At 50.9% G+C, this 17,637-nt stretch overlaps 4 protein-coding genes and 1 non-coding gene across 5 annotated transcripts; 2 read left to right on the top strand and 3 right to left on the bottom strand.

Annotated features, from left to right (window-relative positions):
- Window positions 1-265: 265 nt before the first annotated feature.
- Window positions 266-625, top strand: BCR38DRAFT_350342 (6-O-methylguanine DNA methyltransferase; the record flags this gene model as incomplete). The annotated part of the gene is made up of 1 exon (XM_040856558.1): window positions 266-625. One exon carries the CDS (start codon window positions 266-268, stop codon window positions 623-625), a length of 360 nt encoding a protein of 119 aa, XP_040712471.1.
- Window positions 626-3,767: 3,142 nt separating this feature from the next.
- BCR38DRAFT_52565 (uncharacterized protein) lies at window positions 3,768-7,412 on the bottom strand. Its single transcript, XM_040865327.1, has 2 exons — window positions 7,137-7,412; window positions 3,768-6,037 (listed from the first exon to the last, which is right to left on the bottom strand). The coding sequence occupies exons 1-2, from the start codon at window positions 7,262-7,264 to the stop codon at window positions 3,973-3,975; spliced, it is 2,193 nt and encodes a 730-aa protein (XP_040712470.1). The 5' UTR covers window positions 7,265-7,412; the 3' UTR covers window positions 3,768-3,972.
- A 3,480-nt stretch (window positions 7,413-10,892) lies between these two features.
- Window positions 10,893-12,395, bottom strand: BCR38DRAFT_349919 (uncharacterized protein; the record flags this gene model as incomplete). Its single annotated transcript, XM_040856528.1, has 2 exons — window positions 10,893-11,723; window positions 11,763-12,395. The coding sequence occupies 2 exons, from the start codon at window positions 12,393-12,395 to the stop codon at window positions 10,893-10,895; spliced, it is 1,464 nt and encodes a 487-aa protein (XP_040712469.1).
- A 508-nt stretch (window positions 12,396-12,903) lies between these two features.
- Window positions 12,904-13,003, top strand: BCR38DRAFT_t286. Its single transcript has one exon. It is a non-coding gene; the product is annotated as a tRNA-Leu (tRNA).
- Window positions 13,004-14,139: 1,136 nt separating this feature from the next.
- Window positions 14,140-15,759, bottom strand: BCR38DRAFT_52533 (arrestin domain-containing protein). Its single transcript, XM_040865318.1, has 2 exons — window positions 14,690-15,759; window positions 14,140-14,616 (listed from the first exon to the last, which is right to left on the bottom strand). The coding sequence occupies exons 1-2, from the start codon at window positions 15,452-15,454 to the stop codon at window positions 14,374-14,376; spliced, it is 1,008 nt and encodes a 335-aa protein (XP_040712468.1). The 5' UTR covers window positions 15,455-15,759; the 3' UTR covers window positions 14,140-14,373.
- Window positions 15,760-17,637: the final 1,878 nt, after the last annotated feature.

Below are 17,637 nucleotides of genomic sequence, written 5' to 3'. Positions count from 1 at the left end.
TCACTTTAAAGGTAATCGTCCGTAGTCACCCACCAATTCCGACTTCCCTCCCGCATCATGTCACACAGATTGTATTCTAGGCCCCCACTGCTTTGCAAACCACCCATCTCACCTTTTCTCAACAACACTCGACTCCAAGATGGCCCTCGGACAGAAGCGCAAGCGCACAGAGGACGACAACGTTATCGCACCAGAAAAGGTTTTATGCACATCTATGGAGAACAGGTGCGCCATGATTGCTGAGCCCATCCCCAACCCGGATGAAATGGAACCCCAACTCGAGCGCATTGCGCAGTCTAGCCGCACACCATTCGAGAAGAAAGTCTGGCGTCTCTTATGCCAGATACCACCAGGTCATGTCTCAACGTATGGCATCATATCAGTCCACTTGGGATCTTCGCCAAGGGCAGTCGGCAACGCGTTGAGGCGGAATCCATTTGCGCCCCAAGTTCCCTGCCATAGGGTCGTTGCCACCGGTGGGGCGCTAGGTGGGTTTAAGGGGCATTGGTCCAAGAATGGGGAGGGGATTACGATTGAGGAGAAGAAGAGGTTGTTGAGGAAGGAGGGGGTTAGGATTGATGCTAGTGGGAAGGTTCTGGGGACGCCTTGGGCGGCGTTTACTTGATTTGGGCTTGGTTATTGAACAGTTTGGGGTGCCTTGTGGAATTCAGCACCGAGTCAGCGACAGGCGTATTGGTTCTCTGTCCCCACGTATTGACAGATAACCTTTCAATGGCTCTCAGCGTCAACTTGTAATTTCAGGGTACTCGAAGTTTCCTCGTGTCACCCTGGCGAATGATCCACTCAGCGGGGTTCAAACCCAACTCATCAAACCGAAAGTTCAACTATACCCCGGTTCCCACCCCGCCTAAGCGTGAGCCGCACCATTTCCATCCACATCGTCATCCAGCCTGAGTCACCTACCTCTGATCCCCAGATATTCATATTGCCCCATCTCTCCCACCTTCTGAACTCTCTTTTCTCTGTCCTCTCCATCCTCGAGCAAGGGCATCAGGTATGTCAGGGAGGACCTCGTCCGAGACAACCGTTTTGCCATTTGGAAACTACGTTAGACCAACTCCCAGTCGAGGTTTTTTGACCGGCGGGGGAATTTTGCACCTCATCTCTTTGCGAGATATTCTTTTCATATTTCGTTGTGGACTGTCCCTAGGCGATGGACATGAAGGAAATGGACCATTGGTGATTCATGAGTAGGAGGAGTTGTGGAATGGTAGTGTGATTTTTCCAAATATTCACCAGAGACATAGTTATTCACTCAATAGATAAGCCTTTCTCTGAACAATTCTTGCAAGAGTCCCACCTGCAATATAATTATCCCTGCCAGATCAACTGCCCACGCACTCCGTGATCCATCAGCCCAATATTGCTAGCGTATGTGCGGACAAGGCTACATCTTCTTCATCCGCTGCGGCCACCTCGAAGGCCCCATGCGCATACCATGCCGCAGCGAGACCTGTGCTGGAGCGACGGAGAACGGCTTCGATATGGCTGCAACCAGCCCTCCTAGCGCCTCCAGGCGCTGGGTAAGAATTGCGGAGAGGGGATTCCTAATCCAAATGGTGGTGGCGGGAAGAGGAACTAAGGGCAAGATGTACTTTAGTAATAGGAGAGGGGAGGACTTAGTTGTAGGATAAGACTGCTACGAACCAAAGTGGTAATGATTAATACTTCTTTCTTGGGGAGATTCCGTCTGGTGTAATGTTTATAGTGACTCCGGGGAATTTACTTTGAGGATGCTTCTACACTGATCAGCAGGAAGTCTACAGGAAATATGGGTTAATGAGCTTGCGAGGAGATAGAAAAGGCTCTACGCAAAACATATTGACGAAATCAGTTGGAACACATTACTTTCCACGTACCTCTCGTTTTCTATTCAATACTTTGGCCACTTTTGGAAGTGATGGTCACATAATGACTGACTTCATGCCTGGTTGGGCAAGGAGGCATCGTGCAACATATCGGTGCTCGGCTGGTTGACTGCTTGGGGCTTGAAATAACAGGCGAGCATGGGTAACTAGGAAATCAGAGAACTTTTCGAACTCATGGCAAGCGTACATAGACAAGTCGTGCTTCGTCATATACGCAGGTGGTATGCTTTCGTACCCGTCCTTTAGATCACTTGACGTTGGAATTGTGGTAACTAAGTCATGTCTAAGGTCTTGTCTGGTCTCTATGCTTTTATATCAAATTCCCCAAACCTTCTTGCGCATCGACTCGGGGTTCAAATCCCAATTCACCTCTTCTAGCAATCGTGCCTGTGAACAGAATTTATTGTAGATGCTAAGTCAGTAAGTAAAAGCGTACCTAACCTAAACCAGTCATTGCTCGTAGTTACCTCCTCTGAACCTCGAATTGACTAGGTTACACAATAACTCCAACTGCTACAAGATTACTCAGCATTCCGTCGACGAATCACCTCTCTCCAAAACTGCCCCTGTCGTAGATTCACTCTAGAACCGGTGTCATCTCAGCATCCCAGGGAAGTGTTGCCTCGTACCATGATGTTTCCACGAGAAACGCCATTGCAACCCCTCCATCCGCTCTAACAACCATTCTGAATACACGATCTTTCTGTCCCAAACCCGAAGCCAGATACCCCGCACTCACAGTTCTCCTGTCACCGGGTTACCCTAGACCTCCCAGCCTATATAGTGAACGATCGTCCAATAGCGTTAACTTCCCCGCAATGCACAAGTCCCTTAGACCCAGAGCTAACCCCCAGATTCTCCAGGTTGATCGTCGACCTTGGTCGCTCGGCTGGTATCCTCTCTATGTAAAGATCACCCTGCCGGAGACGGAGACGACAAACGACCGCACTGCAGTGCACCCAAAACAATACGACGGGCTTGGCGACGGCAAGTACTTCGGCTAGCGGCACCGCCCTGTGCCACGGAAGCTTCTGCATCATGATCGCTGGGCTTAAATTCGGTTGGGTTTTGATGTGGTCTGTTTGCCGTACATTAGCGGTAGTCATCAGGTAACTTGATCATGTAGAGATGGAGTAGACATTGAGGGCGAAGTTGACTTCACTCTCAGTTTGAGAGTGAAACGTTTACTTCGCGGAAACTTCACTTTCTGTCAAGGCCTTCAGTTAGCAGACCGGGCTAACTTGCATTGTAGTTCGACATCACGTACATGTTCTTGATGAATCATATAATTACCTTCAGTACGACTCATTTCTCACACCGTATCTATTAACCTCGGAAGTACACTGAACAGATCAAGCCAACGTCCCTAGCAAATGAGTAATTATGAGGGTGTCCAGGTGCAAAATGACCTTTCAGGCCATGAGGGGATCGACGAGCCATCTCAAGCGAACTTCCAGACCGATCAATATTATGTATCGCGGAATTTCCAACTGTCCTCCATTGCCCTTCCACCCCTCAATCTCCATGGTATCTTTCTTTTGCTTCGCGGCCAAGTCGAATCATGCCCTCTTCGTCAGAATACTACCGAATTGCATCTTTTGGGTTGTGGCGTATATCCGTACAGAGGAACAGGCAGATAGTTCCGTATTTCCAAACAATTATGCCCTACGATAAACAATCGAGTTAAGTCCAAGTCCTTCGTCGAATGTTCGGGTTGCGTCGCGCAGGCGAATGAAGGTGTAAGTCAAGCTGATGAGCCGCAACTGGCCCGTAGCCATACATTAAAGCGTTGCCGAAAGAAAACCAGGCCATATTCAGGAGTAGCCAAAGAGATGTGGTATCAAGGCATTTACGTGAAATAAGAGAAAGGGGTATATATCTCGCAATTCCTGGAAAGCCAACTTAATCCTAGCCGATGCAGAACAGGAGACCAAAGGGCAAACAGCCGCGTCGTTCGGACGGACCGCGGCAAGAAAGGAATGCGTATATACAACGACTTGCAGGTGAGCCCATCAGGCAAATGATTAGCTGTCGTTTTGACCCCAGATGGCTGGGTCAATCAGACACTGGCGAGCGAGACTCATTAGAAAAACGTGGGCTTCGTGAGCACTCGGTACTCGACGTAATCCTCGCCGTCAATGCTGATGATGACGCCCTGACTCACGAGTTTTCCAGCAAAAGGTCCGGTCTGCTTACGTTCGTATCTCATGCCTTCGTGCATCTTGATGTCGTCGCTGTTGCCGGCTCCCATTGTCTGCATTTGCTGCTGTTGTTGCTGCATGCTCTGTATGCCCTGCATTCGCTGCGCCTCTTGCTTCTGCCAGACCTCGTTCATTCGAACAACACTCTCTTGAAGCATGGCATTATTAGCGGCAGCGGCGGAGCTAGCATTGGACATGGCAATCCGGTGGGCGTTGTGGCGCTCTTGGCGCAACTGAGCACTTTCCATCTTGGCCACCTCACGACGAGCAAGGTTGTTGGTACGCTCCAGAGGATCAAGGCTTTGGGTGCGGCTTGCTGGGCGCATGTCGGCCTCGGGCATCGAGTGGCGGCCACCACGGCCATCGTTGTGCATCATGTCGCGTCGGCTGTGGCGTAGCTCGTGGGCGGGCATTGGGATGGGCTCGGGCTTGGGACTGTCGCGCATATTGTAATCAACGGGGGTTGGTCCGTTAAGGCTGTTACGGGAGCCCACAGCACCGGCGGGGCCAGCTGCCTTGGGATTAGCAGCAGCACGACGTTGTGCCTCGTAAACTGCCTTGGTCTCGTTAGAAACGCGCTGCTCCTCGGTCTCTCCGCCGTCGATCTGTGCCTGGCGGACGCGGCAATATTCCTTCATCTCAGGACGCGTCAGATCTTTGACATGATTCAAGAACTTGACCTCTTCGTACGGGATCCACAACGCGCCTGCACCGGTAGGGAACTCGGCATCAACAGGCCGGCCGTCCATAGTCTCCTTCATGAGCTTAACACGAAACATGTCGTTGGCACCGAGAATGCCAGTGACTGCATGCTTGTCCTCGTCCCTAGCAGGGGGGGATCTGCTCCAGCATCCCACGAGAATGCGCGTGGGTCGCGCGCCGGGAAGATTCTCGAGTATATGCGGCATGGGTGGCGGCATTCGAGACTGAGATGAGGACGGAGACGGGAACGGCGGCTGCGGCTGCATCTGCGGCAGCGGCTGTGGTTGTGGCTGCATCTGATGGTGATGCTGTGGTTGAGCCATGGCCATGGAAGGCTGAGGTTGTTGGCCTGTACTGATATTGCTAGCAACACTACCGATGCGACGACGCTTGTCGGGGCGATTTGTGGCATTTTCCGGGATGGAGAGTCCGTATGCGATGGGAACAGGCTGGTTGGTCTCAGGCGGAGGCTTGACGGCAAGGCGAGCCTTAGCCACTTCAACTGCAGCAAGCTCTGCTTTGTGCTTTTCCTCGGGTGTGGCCTCTTCACAGTTTTGGCGGAGTTTCACGTACTCCTTGATCTCATTGTGGTCAAGAAGCACGAGGTGATCATCAAAGACAATACGTTCAAACGTGACCCAGCTACCACCAGGGCCGGGCGGAATCGGGAACAGACGCGAGTTGATGGCATCGCCTTTACGGGTGACGTTCTGAATACGTGTGCGAAGGCGGTCACGCACATCCATGAAGCCGATTACTGCGTGCTTGCCACTCTCCACGGGAGCGGGAGAATCTCTCCAGTAACCGAGAATGACACTCTTGACCCCAGGTCCAGGAATTCCTTGGCGTCTCGAGGTGCTATAGGCCGAAGGCACAGGCGTCCCAATATCCTCAGCACCGTTAAGCAAGCTTCCCTCTAGCTTGTCTTCGCCAAGATCGTTGTAAATGGATGCGCGTTTGCGCTTTGGGTAGTGAGAAGTCAGTGGTTCATCATCTTCTTCCACATCTGCCATAACCTCGTCCTCGTGATCCGGGACCACACGAAGCAGAGAGGGCTTGCCACCATTGGTAGGACCTGCACGGGGTCCGGTACCCACGATGATCTCATCACCCAGCACATCAGGGTTCACACTAGAAACAGAGCTCGAAGGCGGCGGACTAAGACCAACTTCATCGGCAGTGTCATCATCTTCAGGCACGGCCACGGGGGTTGGTTCTGTCCTATTGGTGACGCTGGGGGGGCGACTATTGTGCATTTCGGTTAGCCTTTTAAACTTGAAGAGTCCGCTATTAAGTAGATGAAGATGGAAGGTGTAGAAATCGAGGGCCGTAATCAAATGCCCCAGAAAGGGAGTTGCCAATTGGTATGACCGCAGAGTGGGAAAAAAAGGTGAAGCTGTGCTGGCAAGTTGAGACGCCTGGTAACAACTCGGGACAAGATGGAAATACTCAGCAATGACGCTGCAGATGAAAGTCTGAAGAATGGTTGTAAGGTAACTCTGGGTTCTAGACCAAGGGATTGGGAAGGAAAGAAGATTGAGATTCAGTTAGCCGTAGGGTGGTTGAGAAAATGAGGCCAATGCCTGTGCAGTGTCAAAAGTCAAAGGCAATGGTTTGGTGGATTGTGAGGGAAGTGAAGAAGTATAGGCTGGCTGTGTCAACCAAGAAGGGAAGTCACTAATTTTGTAGAAGGGATCAAGCAGTGGCTCAAGACGAGAGTGTGTAGTTTCGGAGTATGCATTGAGTTGCACAGTGAAAAAGGGCAGATGGGTGGGTTACTGTGGCTTTCACACGAACATCCAACATTTCGAGGCCGGAACTCATGCGAATCTGACGAAGGAAGGCGCAGGGATTTACAGCATATGACGGCTCAAGAATACATGACTGTGAGTTTGTGTAGTGGCAGTGGCTTACCCACGGAGGTCGTAGCGTAGGTCCATATTAGACAACCAGAAGGATGGTCTTTGGGAGAGTACGCCGAGGGTGCGAAATGTGTAAATGGGGGTGCGACGTAGTTGATATATGTCAAGGCAGAAACGCCGCTGCAAATGAATGAATGACTGGGTGATAGGGTTGGGAATTAGAATAAGGGCAGTGAGCAATGGCGATGTCACTGAGAATGAAGAGAAGTGCTAGGGTAGAAGGACGTATAACGGATTGCATTACCGATGACTAGGCAAGAAGAATGTTCAGATTGGGGACATTTGGATAGGCATTGACGGCATCATCAGCAGAACAATAGGGCAGGTGCGCTTAGATTGCAGGAAGTTGTGAACGAAGAATTCATCTCCGAACAACGACGAAAGAGGAAATAGAAAAAGTTGCGCTCAATATCGCAACATACCTCTCATCTTTGGCTGGCGGTATCTCGTCAGCCTCGTGAGCCTCAACGCCGTTGGGAGGACTGGGTTCCAGCTTGGCGGAGGTGGTGTCGACTGAGTCGCGAGGGTCCTCCATCTCGGTGGCGGACATGTTGTCGTTAATTATCGGGTCGGAAGTTGCGGACGCCAGCTTGGGTTGCGAACGGGGCCGGGCAAATGACCCAAGATAGGGCAGCCGGCGGTGCAGCCGTTATGAATTGCGAGTTGCGAGTTGTCACAGTGGCGCGATGAGCCCAGTTGCAGAACGAAAGACCCGACGCGTAGTTGCTTTGGGATTGATTGCTGGCTATAACGGCGAAAAAGCGGGTTCAGGTATGCGCGAGAAACCCCACGATTAATTGAGTTTTGCCCTCAGAATGAAGCGGTTGCCGGAAAAGGTCGACTGAAATGAGCGTGAGTTGGCGTTGGGTCGCGTTGGTTGTTGTTGTGGTGTGGAAGGAAAATCCGGTTGATGATAGCGGAAGGGTGGAAAAATTCAAAGATTCAGAGGGAATCGGGGGTGAAAATAGTTGCGATTTGTCGACTCGAATCAAAGAGCGCCTTGATTGAGGGCGAGCGAGGTGAGGTGTTCGGGTAAAATAGCGTCTGGGTTGCTCAAAAGTGTGTCGTCAATCAGACAAATCGAAAAGGGAAACGACTTTGATTAAGCTGATTGGCAGACTGGCCAAGAGGTGGAAACGCTAGATGAGTACCTAGTTACCTCTGTTGCGAAGAAGCACACGAGTTTATTAAGCACATTTGACGCAGGCTCGAATAGCCCATCCGCATAGCTCAAACCTAAGCGAGGAAGTCTTTGGATCATTGGTGGCCACCATCTTCCTGTTTTGCGACTTCTCGCATGAGGAACACGGGCGTTTAAGTACTTTGGCTACATAGTCGAATACTTTTTACACGACACAGCTGAGGTCTCTAGTGAGGTGCATACCTACGTGCGGAAGCCAACCGACTTGTGTGACGGCGACACTGGCCAAAAACACAAAACAAAAAAAAACAAAAAAGGCCAAGTTTGCTGTTCTCTGCCATAGTCCCTTCTAGAGTTGACTAGAGCCGGTGTTCAACCTTGTATTGGGACCTACCATGTTGGCTCTTTACGAAAACTCGATGACCAAGTGAGGAAAGACAGGGGAGCTGGTTATCAATCATTGCCGGCTACATTCTTGAATTGGCTGAAGCCATAGTTAGTTGGTTGGGGGCCAAGAACGCCAGCACCATACTTGGTATGCACCAATGGGTCGGGGTTGGTTGCTGATGAGAGAATTGCCGGCAACGTGGGATTAGATCCGGCCTTTTCCCATCGAGCAATGCTATCATAGCCAACGTTCAAGACAAGAAAAAGCATCAGAGACGTTCTGCCACCCCAATAGATCTCCAGCACATCTAAAACATGGGGCCAACCTACGGAGAATACCCCTGCGACCATAGACGGTGCATACCTAAGCCTTGCGCGACCGAATTCAACCGCTTGTGTTGGTCCGTCGACCAACAAGAATTGAAGTACAGCACATAGCCTTCCGTCAAAGTTATTTACGGGCTCGTTTGGTTTCTGCTAGTAGTATGTTTCGGCTGATAAAAGTTGCCATAACTAGTTGGGAAGTGTTGTCGAGTGTCATAGCGAGCGGAAATTCGCACCCCGGCATATGCGACGTGTAGACTCCTAAGCCGGTATCCTCTGCTGTCGGCATTGGAACCATTATCGAGAGTCGTAATGGCGATAGAAAGTTCGGGTTTCTAGTTGTCTCAGGTGTTGGGGATCTGTTTGCGACATCATGATAAACCAAGCAACACGGGCGCAGTCAAACTCAAAACCCCTACAAGCCGCCTACCGTGTTCTCGCAAGATGGTCGCTCGACGATGGCGGGTTTAAGCAGATAATTCCCATGACAGAAGCGTTGGGAAGCGATGAGAACAACCACATGCCAATGTGTTCTTCAACTTATACACTAACTGCAGGGAACGAGTGGTAAAAGGCTCATTTTCAAATTCGTTAACCAGAGTTGGTTGGTTGCCGATTGTAAAAATCCTGCAGGTCGAACAGCCATCGACAGGGGGAGTTTCGATATTTACCCGTGCGTTAATTGAAAGTGGAACCCCCCAGCCATTTGAAATTGTTCCGTTGGCATGTAATAGACTCCATCCAAGTCACCGCTGCTGACTCATGTGACCCTCGACGTCTGTTAATCCCTAAGGTCGGTGATAAGTAGCCAAATGTCATCAGTTGTCTGAATTGAGTGTGAGCAATTGAGTGTTAACATTACGCAATCCTGATACCAGGTTAGCAGGTTGAAACACCCTCTCGCTAACCTCTTGCAGATGTCTTGATGTCGGCAAAACCTCCAAGGTAGATTGCATACACCAGCATTTGGGCAAACGCAAATACGGACTCCCCAAAAGTAATTTACCCGAGATCAAGTCGCAACTCGGCCCAAAGCTCCGCTTATAATTTGTTCGGATCTTTCGTATAGTGGCCCTGATTTAATCTGCCTTTGTTATTCTTGACAACAAGTCGAGTTCTTTGTTGCCATCATGTCCTCACCTGGGCAGCATTGGGCATCCGTAGGTCACACAGAGAGGTTTTCTGTACTGCCATGATCTCGCCGGCACATGTAGTCTGGTGTTCGAAGGTGCGGATTTGACGTATCACAGGTTCGCAACCCTGGAACATCAATGTTTTGGATCTTGTGGTATGCTGTCAAACGATGGCTGTGCGACACTATAAGCTGGCGCACTGAGAGATCTGTTAGGGACGACTGCAGATTGTTTCGCGAAATATACAACAGCCGGTATCGAGAAAACGACTTATTCCATGTGCAGCAACTCCGAGAACACCGGCCCCCCATATCGCTTGATGAGCAAGCGGTCATTGATACACGCATGGAAGTAACATTCTGCGGCTCGTCGTCCTTCGCGGAAAAGGAAAACGTCGTGTTAGCTTCAACCTGCGCGGCCCCTGTCCTCGCGCTCAAGATTTTCACGCCGAATACGTGATTGAAGCCTTTGGAGCGTGGGAGAACTCATGTACGTTTGGCAGCGACATGCCGCAACAGCCCACAGGAAGGCACACTGGAAGTCGACATCAGGGCTATCACAGTAGAAAAACTCGTGTGCTGAGGCTTGAAAGTGGTTTACGCGCTGTTGAGTTGTAATGGGTGCACAGCGACATTGAATTTATCTTCAACGTGCAGATAGAAGCCCACATGTTTCTTTTTGACATTATGACTTGGATGCACAAAGGCAATAAACATGAGTGGAGATATAGTTGACGTGAAGCAAGGTTGATCTGTGATCTCCACTTGCCTACTCCCTGGCAGTCGTGTCGAGGTTACATTTCCTCGTACCATGAGATATAAGCGCATTGAGGGACGGGGGTTGGGAACGTCATGCAAGACTCGCATTGACTGGTCGCCAGATGTTATCATCATCTCTTAGCCGCATGTCCACTCCAGGCGCTGGAATATACAGCAGGCAAGAAGCGCAACGCACAGGTTGCCGCGTAATGATCCCATTAACCTTCTTCTCCAGGATTCCATAGCTGTTGATAGATCGCAAATCTCACGTGCCCAAGATTCAGAGCCATCCGGTCGTTTAGACCCCAAAATAATCACGATCATCGACAAGTGCCTCAGACGGCTAGCTTCTCTCCGAAGTGGGCACCTAGTCGACGCATACCTTGAGTGACTACCTTCAGCTCCAGCTCCGGGAAGCTACATCTCACATCATCTTCAGCCGCCTCGGCCCCCTCTTCCCCCACCGCGGCCTCCACCTCGCCCTCCTCTTCCTCTAACCCCCCCTCTTCCTCCTCTCGGCCCTCGACCGCCCTTCAAGGCTCTGGGCGTATTCCCATCAAACCTCTCAAAGAGTCTCTCCTCAGAAAATGCCATCTCTGAGAACCTTACATAGCTAATCATGCCGCCGTCCACAGCCGCCACAATCGTGTTACGCCAACCATGCTTCAGCCGCGAGTATATCTGCTTCACCCCGTCTCCCTTTGTCTTTGGCAGATCCCAGGGTCCAGACTCCAGAAGCGGCACAATCTCCTCGAGCGTCGGGACGCTAGTGGTCCGGGCATCCACCACTGTGATGAGAAAGTCGGGAACACCTGGGTTGGTCTTTTGGAAAGCGGGGCGGGAGCGGTAGACGTGGAAGCACGTCCTGTAGGGAGATTCGGGTGGGATTGGCGTACGTGAGTTGGGATCGGGTTTGTGACGTGGGATGAGGTGGAGCTGAGCGTATATGGGTTGATAAGAACGATAAAGTCCGGGCTTAACCAAGGGGCCTGCAGGTTGATAAGTCGTTAGGTCTTGACTCGGCTGACCTGCGGCTGAAGGCTGGACCAGAGAGAGTAGCCATTGCCATATGGTTTGAGGTGGAGGTGTCGGCGGTGGTGCTGGAATTGCAGCCTTGGGGCGCAGGACGGTATAGCCTGTCCTGCGGAGGTTGGCATAAACTTGGTATCTCTCCATTGTCACCTTGCCTCGCTCGCCTTCCTTGCCGATGAGTAGAGCATACGCAGCTTGTACGCTCAATGGTAATCCGAGTTCCTCGTCGACATCCTCGCCATTGTCTTGGGCCTTGGGCGCCTCCGCGGGTACAGGACCCGCCTCAGTTTCCGCGTGCTCAAAATCTTCTGTGGTTTCACCCTTGCCAAGCGGAAAGATGTCCTTTATCTCTTTCCGAGGCCACCAAAGGTCCAAGTCTCCCCGATCCACCAAAAACAGTGCTTCCTCGGGCAGCAACCAATCCTTCTGATACCCAGGAACCCGGTCTGCCTTTCGACTCGTAAGACCGCTATGTGCCCTCCCCATGCTCTTCATCAAAGTACTCCTCGGAATGTCGACTACCACGACCCGCTCCCTCATACACAACCCCGACTCTTCGTCAACCGGTTCGTTGACCCATTGCTCTGAAAAATAGTACCCGCGCATGTAATCGCGCGGCTTTCCATGTGTACGGGTAAAGCTCAGCACCTCGTGCATCGCATTGCGACTCGACTCCAACACGTCGCCCTGTACTCGCGTGCCATGCGACTCGAAGTCTTTCTCGCCACGGCGAACTGCTTTTCGCACCGATTGTTTGCCCTTCGAGTACGTCGAGAGAAATTGGCTGTAGTCTATGATCTGGTCGTCGAGATCGTCATCTTCGAGGGCCGTGTTTGGGGTCGTGGGAACCAGCGAGGCGATCAGAGTACTTCCGTAGATGGGATCTTCGTCGTCATCGAAGGCCATGATTGTAGTCTTCGATTGGTTTGTACTGTTATTTGTTGTTCGGGGTAGTGTGCGCGTTATTGCATCTTGGCAAAGGTACTTCAACGATCCAAAGAAAATGCGCGCAGCTGGTACTTGTCATGCAACTGAAGCAGTCACGGACGTTGCGAAGATGAATCCAGAAAACTTCACCTAGGTCTTGAGCTCTCAGCCTTACAGGCGGGTTACAGGGATCATGTAGCTTCAAATCCCCAATCAACCCCTCACCCTCAATTTGGACTCATGTCAGTTCGTGAAACAAGCTTGAGTGAGCATTCAAGTAACTAAAATCAGCTTGAAACATGGCTTAAGATCTCTTTGGTCTCGTGCTGTTCTCTCGGTATGTTGTAAGGATCGGATCCACATGCGAAATACCTTATCCCGCTTGTTTCAGTGGCTCTTAGGCATCGGGAAACTGAGCATAGGACCCCACTGATTTTGGCTAATGCAATATGGTTTCTTTGAATCGGGAAATTTCCATATCAAATCAGGGAGTTTGGCCGAGTGGTTAAGGCGCTGTGTTTAGGTTATTCCTGATAATCTATTAACCGCAGTGGGAAACCGCGCAGGTTCGAGTCCTGCAGCTCTCAAATTTTTTCTACATGCATTACTCCTGATATGGGAATGTTTTAATCAAAAAATTTTGTTTGTTCGGTTTCTGAGACTCAAGCCATCCCGAGGTGCGTATCGAGTCCCATCGATCCAGGTAAGACATCCTGATGATGAAGCCACGAAGTCGAGACTTGCCCATTATTCTCCCACATTTTACTCAAGATCGTTGACCACCCTAGAAAACTCTCAGAAGGCTTGCATCAACCAGATAGCCCTCTCTCGTGATTACACATCACTATCCCATCCCATTCTGACCGACATACACAAACCTAAGGTCTGTGTATACACATCCCGCACCGTAACAACACATCAGTCACACAAAGAAGAAGGTATTTGAATTTGTTTCGAGTCATTTCCAATCATATCGGCCCATCTATACGGGCACGGGCACATGAGTGCGTTGTAGAGGTACAGCATATATATACAGACATGTTCATCCAACACGTTGTTCTGTGACCGCCCCCAGCAGCCGGTCAAGGCTGTGAGTCGGGGATACGAGTCCCTTCTCTCGACGTCCCGGCAGACTTTCCATGGCCGTTCGGTAATTTCCCAGGCCTAAGTCGTCGTCTAGTTCCCGGGAATTCCAGACCGCAATTCCTTGCCAAGCTGTGAGGACTAGTATCATACGGTCTCATCTCATGAGGAAAATTCGCTTGCGGGACAACCCTCCTCTTCCAAACCTGATTCCAACCTTGCTTTCCTGTAAACGCCCCAGACACTATACGCGGGTATCCTCCAGTGATCGCGCATGCAAGTTCGTAGACTGAATCATAACGCCGTAAGCAAGTCCGCTCCTCAATAACATATTTCTTCCATGTGAACGCCGGCCTAGCCAGGACTTCGGGTCCATATGCTTTCGACACTTTGGTCCACGCACTCATCTAGATCAATAATTGCCGTTCTCAGCACATGCTCACCACGTCCATAAATTACCATTAACCCAAGTCCCTCAAAAACGCCCACATACGGGTTTCACGGCCAATGGCTCCCCTTTTCGGCCAAAGCCTCGAGTCAGCCCTTCGGGTCTTTCTTTTCGTTTCAGAAAGATACAGCCCCTTTGCGAGTAGTCCACGTGTTGCATCTGTTGTGCATGCGCTAAAGTCGAAGGGGCAGGGTTAGAACCAATACCATTCTATTTTCAGGTCGGTTGCTGCTGTGAGACGAAGCGGATGGCTTTCGGAATCCATTTAGCTTTAACTCCTACCACTCGGGCGGATAAAGCAACTACAAGTCTGCAGGCCGCATGCGGTGATGTTTTCGACGAGAAGCGGTGATGATGCAGTCTCAGGGTGCCAACCAAAATTGCGGGACCACAGGTTCGGATGTCTTCGTCAGCCCCACCAAAGCATCATTCAATCAATGGCTTCTTCTGGCCCCCAACAATGCACAAGCCCAGTGTTCTCAGAGCATTGTGGTCATTAGCCAGAACAATGGATCTTGCGGGCAACATGGGGTTGTTTTGGTCGACAAATGAAGCTTCTTTCGCCGACTGTTCAATCGCATCCATCTCTTCTTTGCATGCCTGGTGGTCCATTGGACAAATCACGATAGGCTGCCGCAAAGTTATATCACGCGCTGAAGTCAAATGTGCCTGTGTCGACTGAGGTCAGTAACTGACTGCATTCAGGATTACGAGTTGCTTGTTTTCATCTTCCGCAACATACCTTGATGGCCAGGAAGAACTCGATTTTGTAGAGTGTTGATGTGGTCGTGAAAGAGTTAACTTCGTAATTGGGAAAGGCTGGCTCCCCTCGCTTGATGATGCCCGTGCTGTCCCGGAGATCTTTATGTGGGAAGATGACACCCATGTTCGTGACATATCCTGCCTCTGGCAATCTCGCCCCTACCGCCTGAACGTGCTTCTGTAACCTGTTCACTTTCTTGGTAGGTTCATCGCCTTCGGGGTTGTACGTAATTTCCTCTTCGATCGCCAGGGTAATTTTTTCGATTTTGACTTTCCGTGCCTTTGCCATCCAATCCAGATTCGGCGCCAGCTTGATATATACCGTTATGGGATCCATAGGGCCGTAGCTCCATCTGGGAAGGGAGATTCCAAGCGTAACGACATTGTCTACCGTTGCAATCTTGGTCTCGGGCCGGTTGTACATTCCAAAGGTTGACAGCGTGTCATATCTTTGTAGGGGTATCGGGAACGCGTACTTGTTTTGCATGCTTTGGCCCTGCTGCACAGTCACGACCAACTCATAATACGTCTCTGCTGTCCTGCTGTTGAGCTTTAAGGATGCTGGCGGTATCCTCCTGTTCGTCTCCTCACCACCTCGCCCAAACGGGATGAACAACACAAACGGTAGATCCATCGCCATAATATTCTCGGCGTCCTTTCCCGATGAGCAGCGAAATAGCAAGAGCTCCTTGCCGACGACGTCGGTAGAGTCGCGTCGTGGTGTGCCGAGGTGACGCTTGGCCATGTTTTCGGCGGCTGGATGGATTGTTTCCCTGCGCTGGAGACATATTCGCACGAGAGAGATAGCGACAGGTGCCGAATAGCCCTGTGAGGGTCTGATTTCGACTTTGCCCTCAATGCGCGGCTGTACAATACTGGGGTTAGTGGAGGTTTGGGGTAGCTGCGGGAGACTGGAGTTGACATCGCAAGGCTCTGGGTACTGGAGTACAGCTCAGCACCCCACATAGCGATAGGGAACTGGAGGACTAGAGAGACGAGGCTGGATGGGAACATTTCCACGACGCCAAAGGGAACGAGGTAGCCGGGGGGACTTACCAAGGTCGCTGAAATGCCCGGATAGCCGACCAAGAAGCTGCTATTTGGCGGTCCAGAGACCCGGACGAATGCCGGTATCCGGTCTGACATGTTCTCCGCCTCGGCTCAACACAGACGGGCTTGGTGATGATAATTGTCGAGCGCTCTCAGTCGCTGTTAAGGCCGTAGCATGTATTTATCTTCGCCTGCGATAGGCGTCGGCGCCAGGGTGTAATCGGGGATAGTGGTCGTCGCAATCGAGCAGTATGGGCGGCAAACGTGGTGGGCGGTCATTACATGTCAGATTGGCTCATCGAGGAACACGCCGGAGGGGGGGGGGGGTAAATGGAGGCGTTGAGGTCGGCGGAGTCGCTATGGTCAGCGTTGTTATGGAGTCAGTTTGGCGGCGGTAAGATGCCACTGCAGTTGCCGTGGTCGTCGATTCAAGGTAATTCGAGAAATTGGGTTGTCGAATTGCTCTGTGTACGTTGACCGTTGCAGCCTCGAGGTGACTGCTTCTGGTCTACGTCTGCAGCTGGTTTTCGTGGTAGCCGCCCGCTCTTGAGAGCTCGGTGACGAGCGGGAACAGTGGGTAAAAACGACCCGCGCGGCGCACTTTGGTTGCGCTGGTCTGGAATGCACAGGTTGCCCGGGTTGGGTTGATACCGGCAATTTGATGGAGGGTGCGGCTTAACGCAACTCAGCTAAGATCAGCCCCCCAGACCACGTAAACGAACCAGGCTGAGTGGTGATTGTTGTGGTTTCCAAGACGTGGTACCGTGTGCAAGCTTCCGCTGATGACGGCAGTAAGGGTTGGGGAACACCTAACTTAATGAACGAGCATTGGTTGAATGAGTTGCAGTTCTGAATGTAATTGTGGAGAGGCAGAATAAAGATAGCAAAAAAGAAGGCAGTCAAAGCCAAGTTAAGGTCTTGTCAACGGTCAACCTGCCTTGCGCAGATTGATGTAGCTCGTGGTCGTGATGCACGATTGCTGGGCCCACCGGATATGAAGTAGTCGTCCTTTGGGAACCCTGTGGGAACCGAGTCTTTGCACCTCTTTAACTTTCGCCGAATAGTTTCCCTTGCAAGGACACAGCTGAGCGCATCTAAATGGCCAAGTGCTCAAGATGGAATTGACTGGGCGAGCTGCGAGCTTCTGAAAGTTGATGATGGAATGAGCAAAGAACCGGCCGCTAGCAGACCTTGAAACACAGGGAACTACCTTGCTCTCTTCACTGAATGCACTAACAAGGTAGGTAGATGTCAACGAGGCTTCAGGTCTTGGAAAAAAAGTGGCCAAAATGCTGACACGACCCAGTCCATCCCAATCCATCCTAATCCATCTGCTGGCCAAGGCAATTTGGGTAAATCAGGCTTACATCGACTTGTGGTGACTGCCGAATAGTCCAGAGCCATGTAGTATGTTCTCATCGGGGATCCATAATAAATCTAGGACTTTGAGCTGGGGTTACACCACTGTGCTTCGTACACAAAGTGGGGTTGCGGATTCAGTGTTGTTGATGATTGTTGATGGGAGCAACAGTTGTACACATCCAAGTCCGCAAGAGGTCAACCGCTGTTCAGTTCTATCATAGCCAAAGACTTTATGATCACTAAATATGGACCCTGCCGAGACTTTCGAAGCTCTTCAAATGTCTATATCGAGCATAGATCGGACTAATTGAAGGCAGGTTCGGTGCTCTTGGCTGGCCAAACTCAACCACATTTGGTACTGCGAATATCCCTGGCATTTGTCCATAGTCAATAGAAAAGCGTTATAAAGTGACAATGAAAGTTTCTCAAAATACATTTCATGGAGTATATCGAGTACGGTAAATACCTACTTAGTTATTAAGGACTTGCAGTTGCTGGGTTTCGGTTTTTCGAATC

This window comes from Pseudomassariella vexata, assembly GCF_002105095.1.
Source record: "Pseudomassariella vexata strain CBS 129021 chromosome Unknown BCR38scaffold_12, whole genome shotgun sequence".
NCBI lineage: Eukaryota > Fungi > Ascomycota > Sordariomycetes > Amphisphaeriales > Pseudomassariaceae > Pseudomassariella > Pseudomassariella vexata.
Note: the sequence above shows the minus strand (reverse complement) of the source record. Positions and strands in the feature narration are given on the sequence as shown.

What these genes read in the sequence shown, in the direction of transcription:
- BCR38DRAFT_52533 (XM_040865318.1), bottom strand. Translation starts at nt 15,454, where the DNA reads ATGGCCAAGCGTCACCTCGGCACACCACGACGCGACTCTACCGACGTC. An exon ending in AGTTCTTCCTGGCCATCAAG is followed by an intron (nt 14,617 to 14,689) that starts GTATGTTGCGGA and finishes CAGTCGACACAG; the next exon opens with GCACATTTGACTTCAGCGCG.
- BCR38DRAFT_52565 (XM_040865327.1), bottom strand. Translation starts at nt 7,264, where the DNA reads ATGTCCGCCACCGAGATGGAGGACCCTCGCGACTCAGTCGACACCACC. An exon ending in CCGCCAGCCAAAGATGAGAG is followed by an intron (nt 6,038 to 7,136) that starts GTATGTTGCGAT and finishes AATGCACAATAG; the next exon opens with TCGCCCCCCCAGCGTCACCA.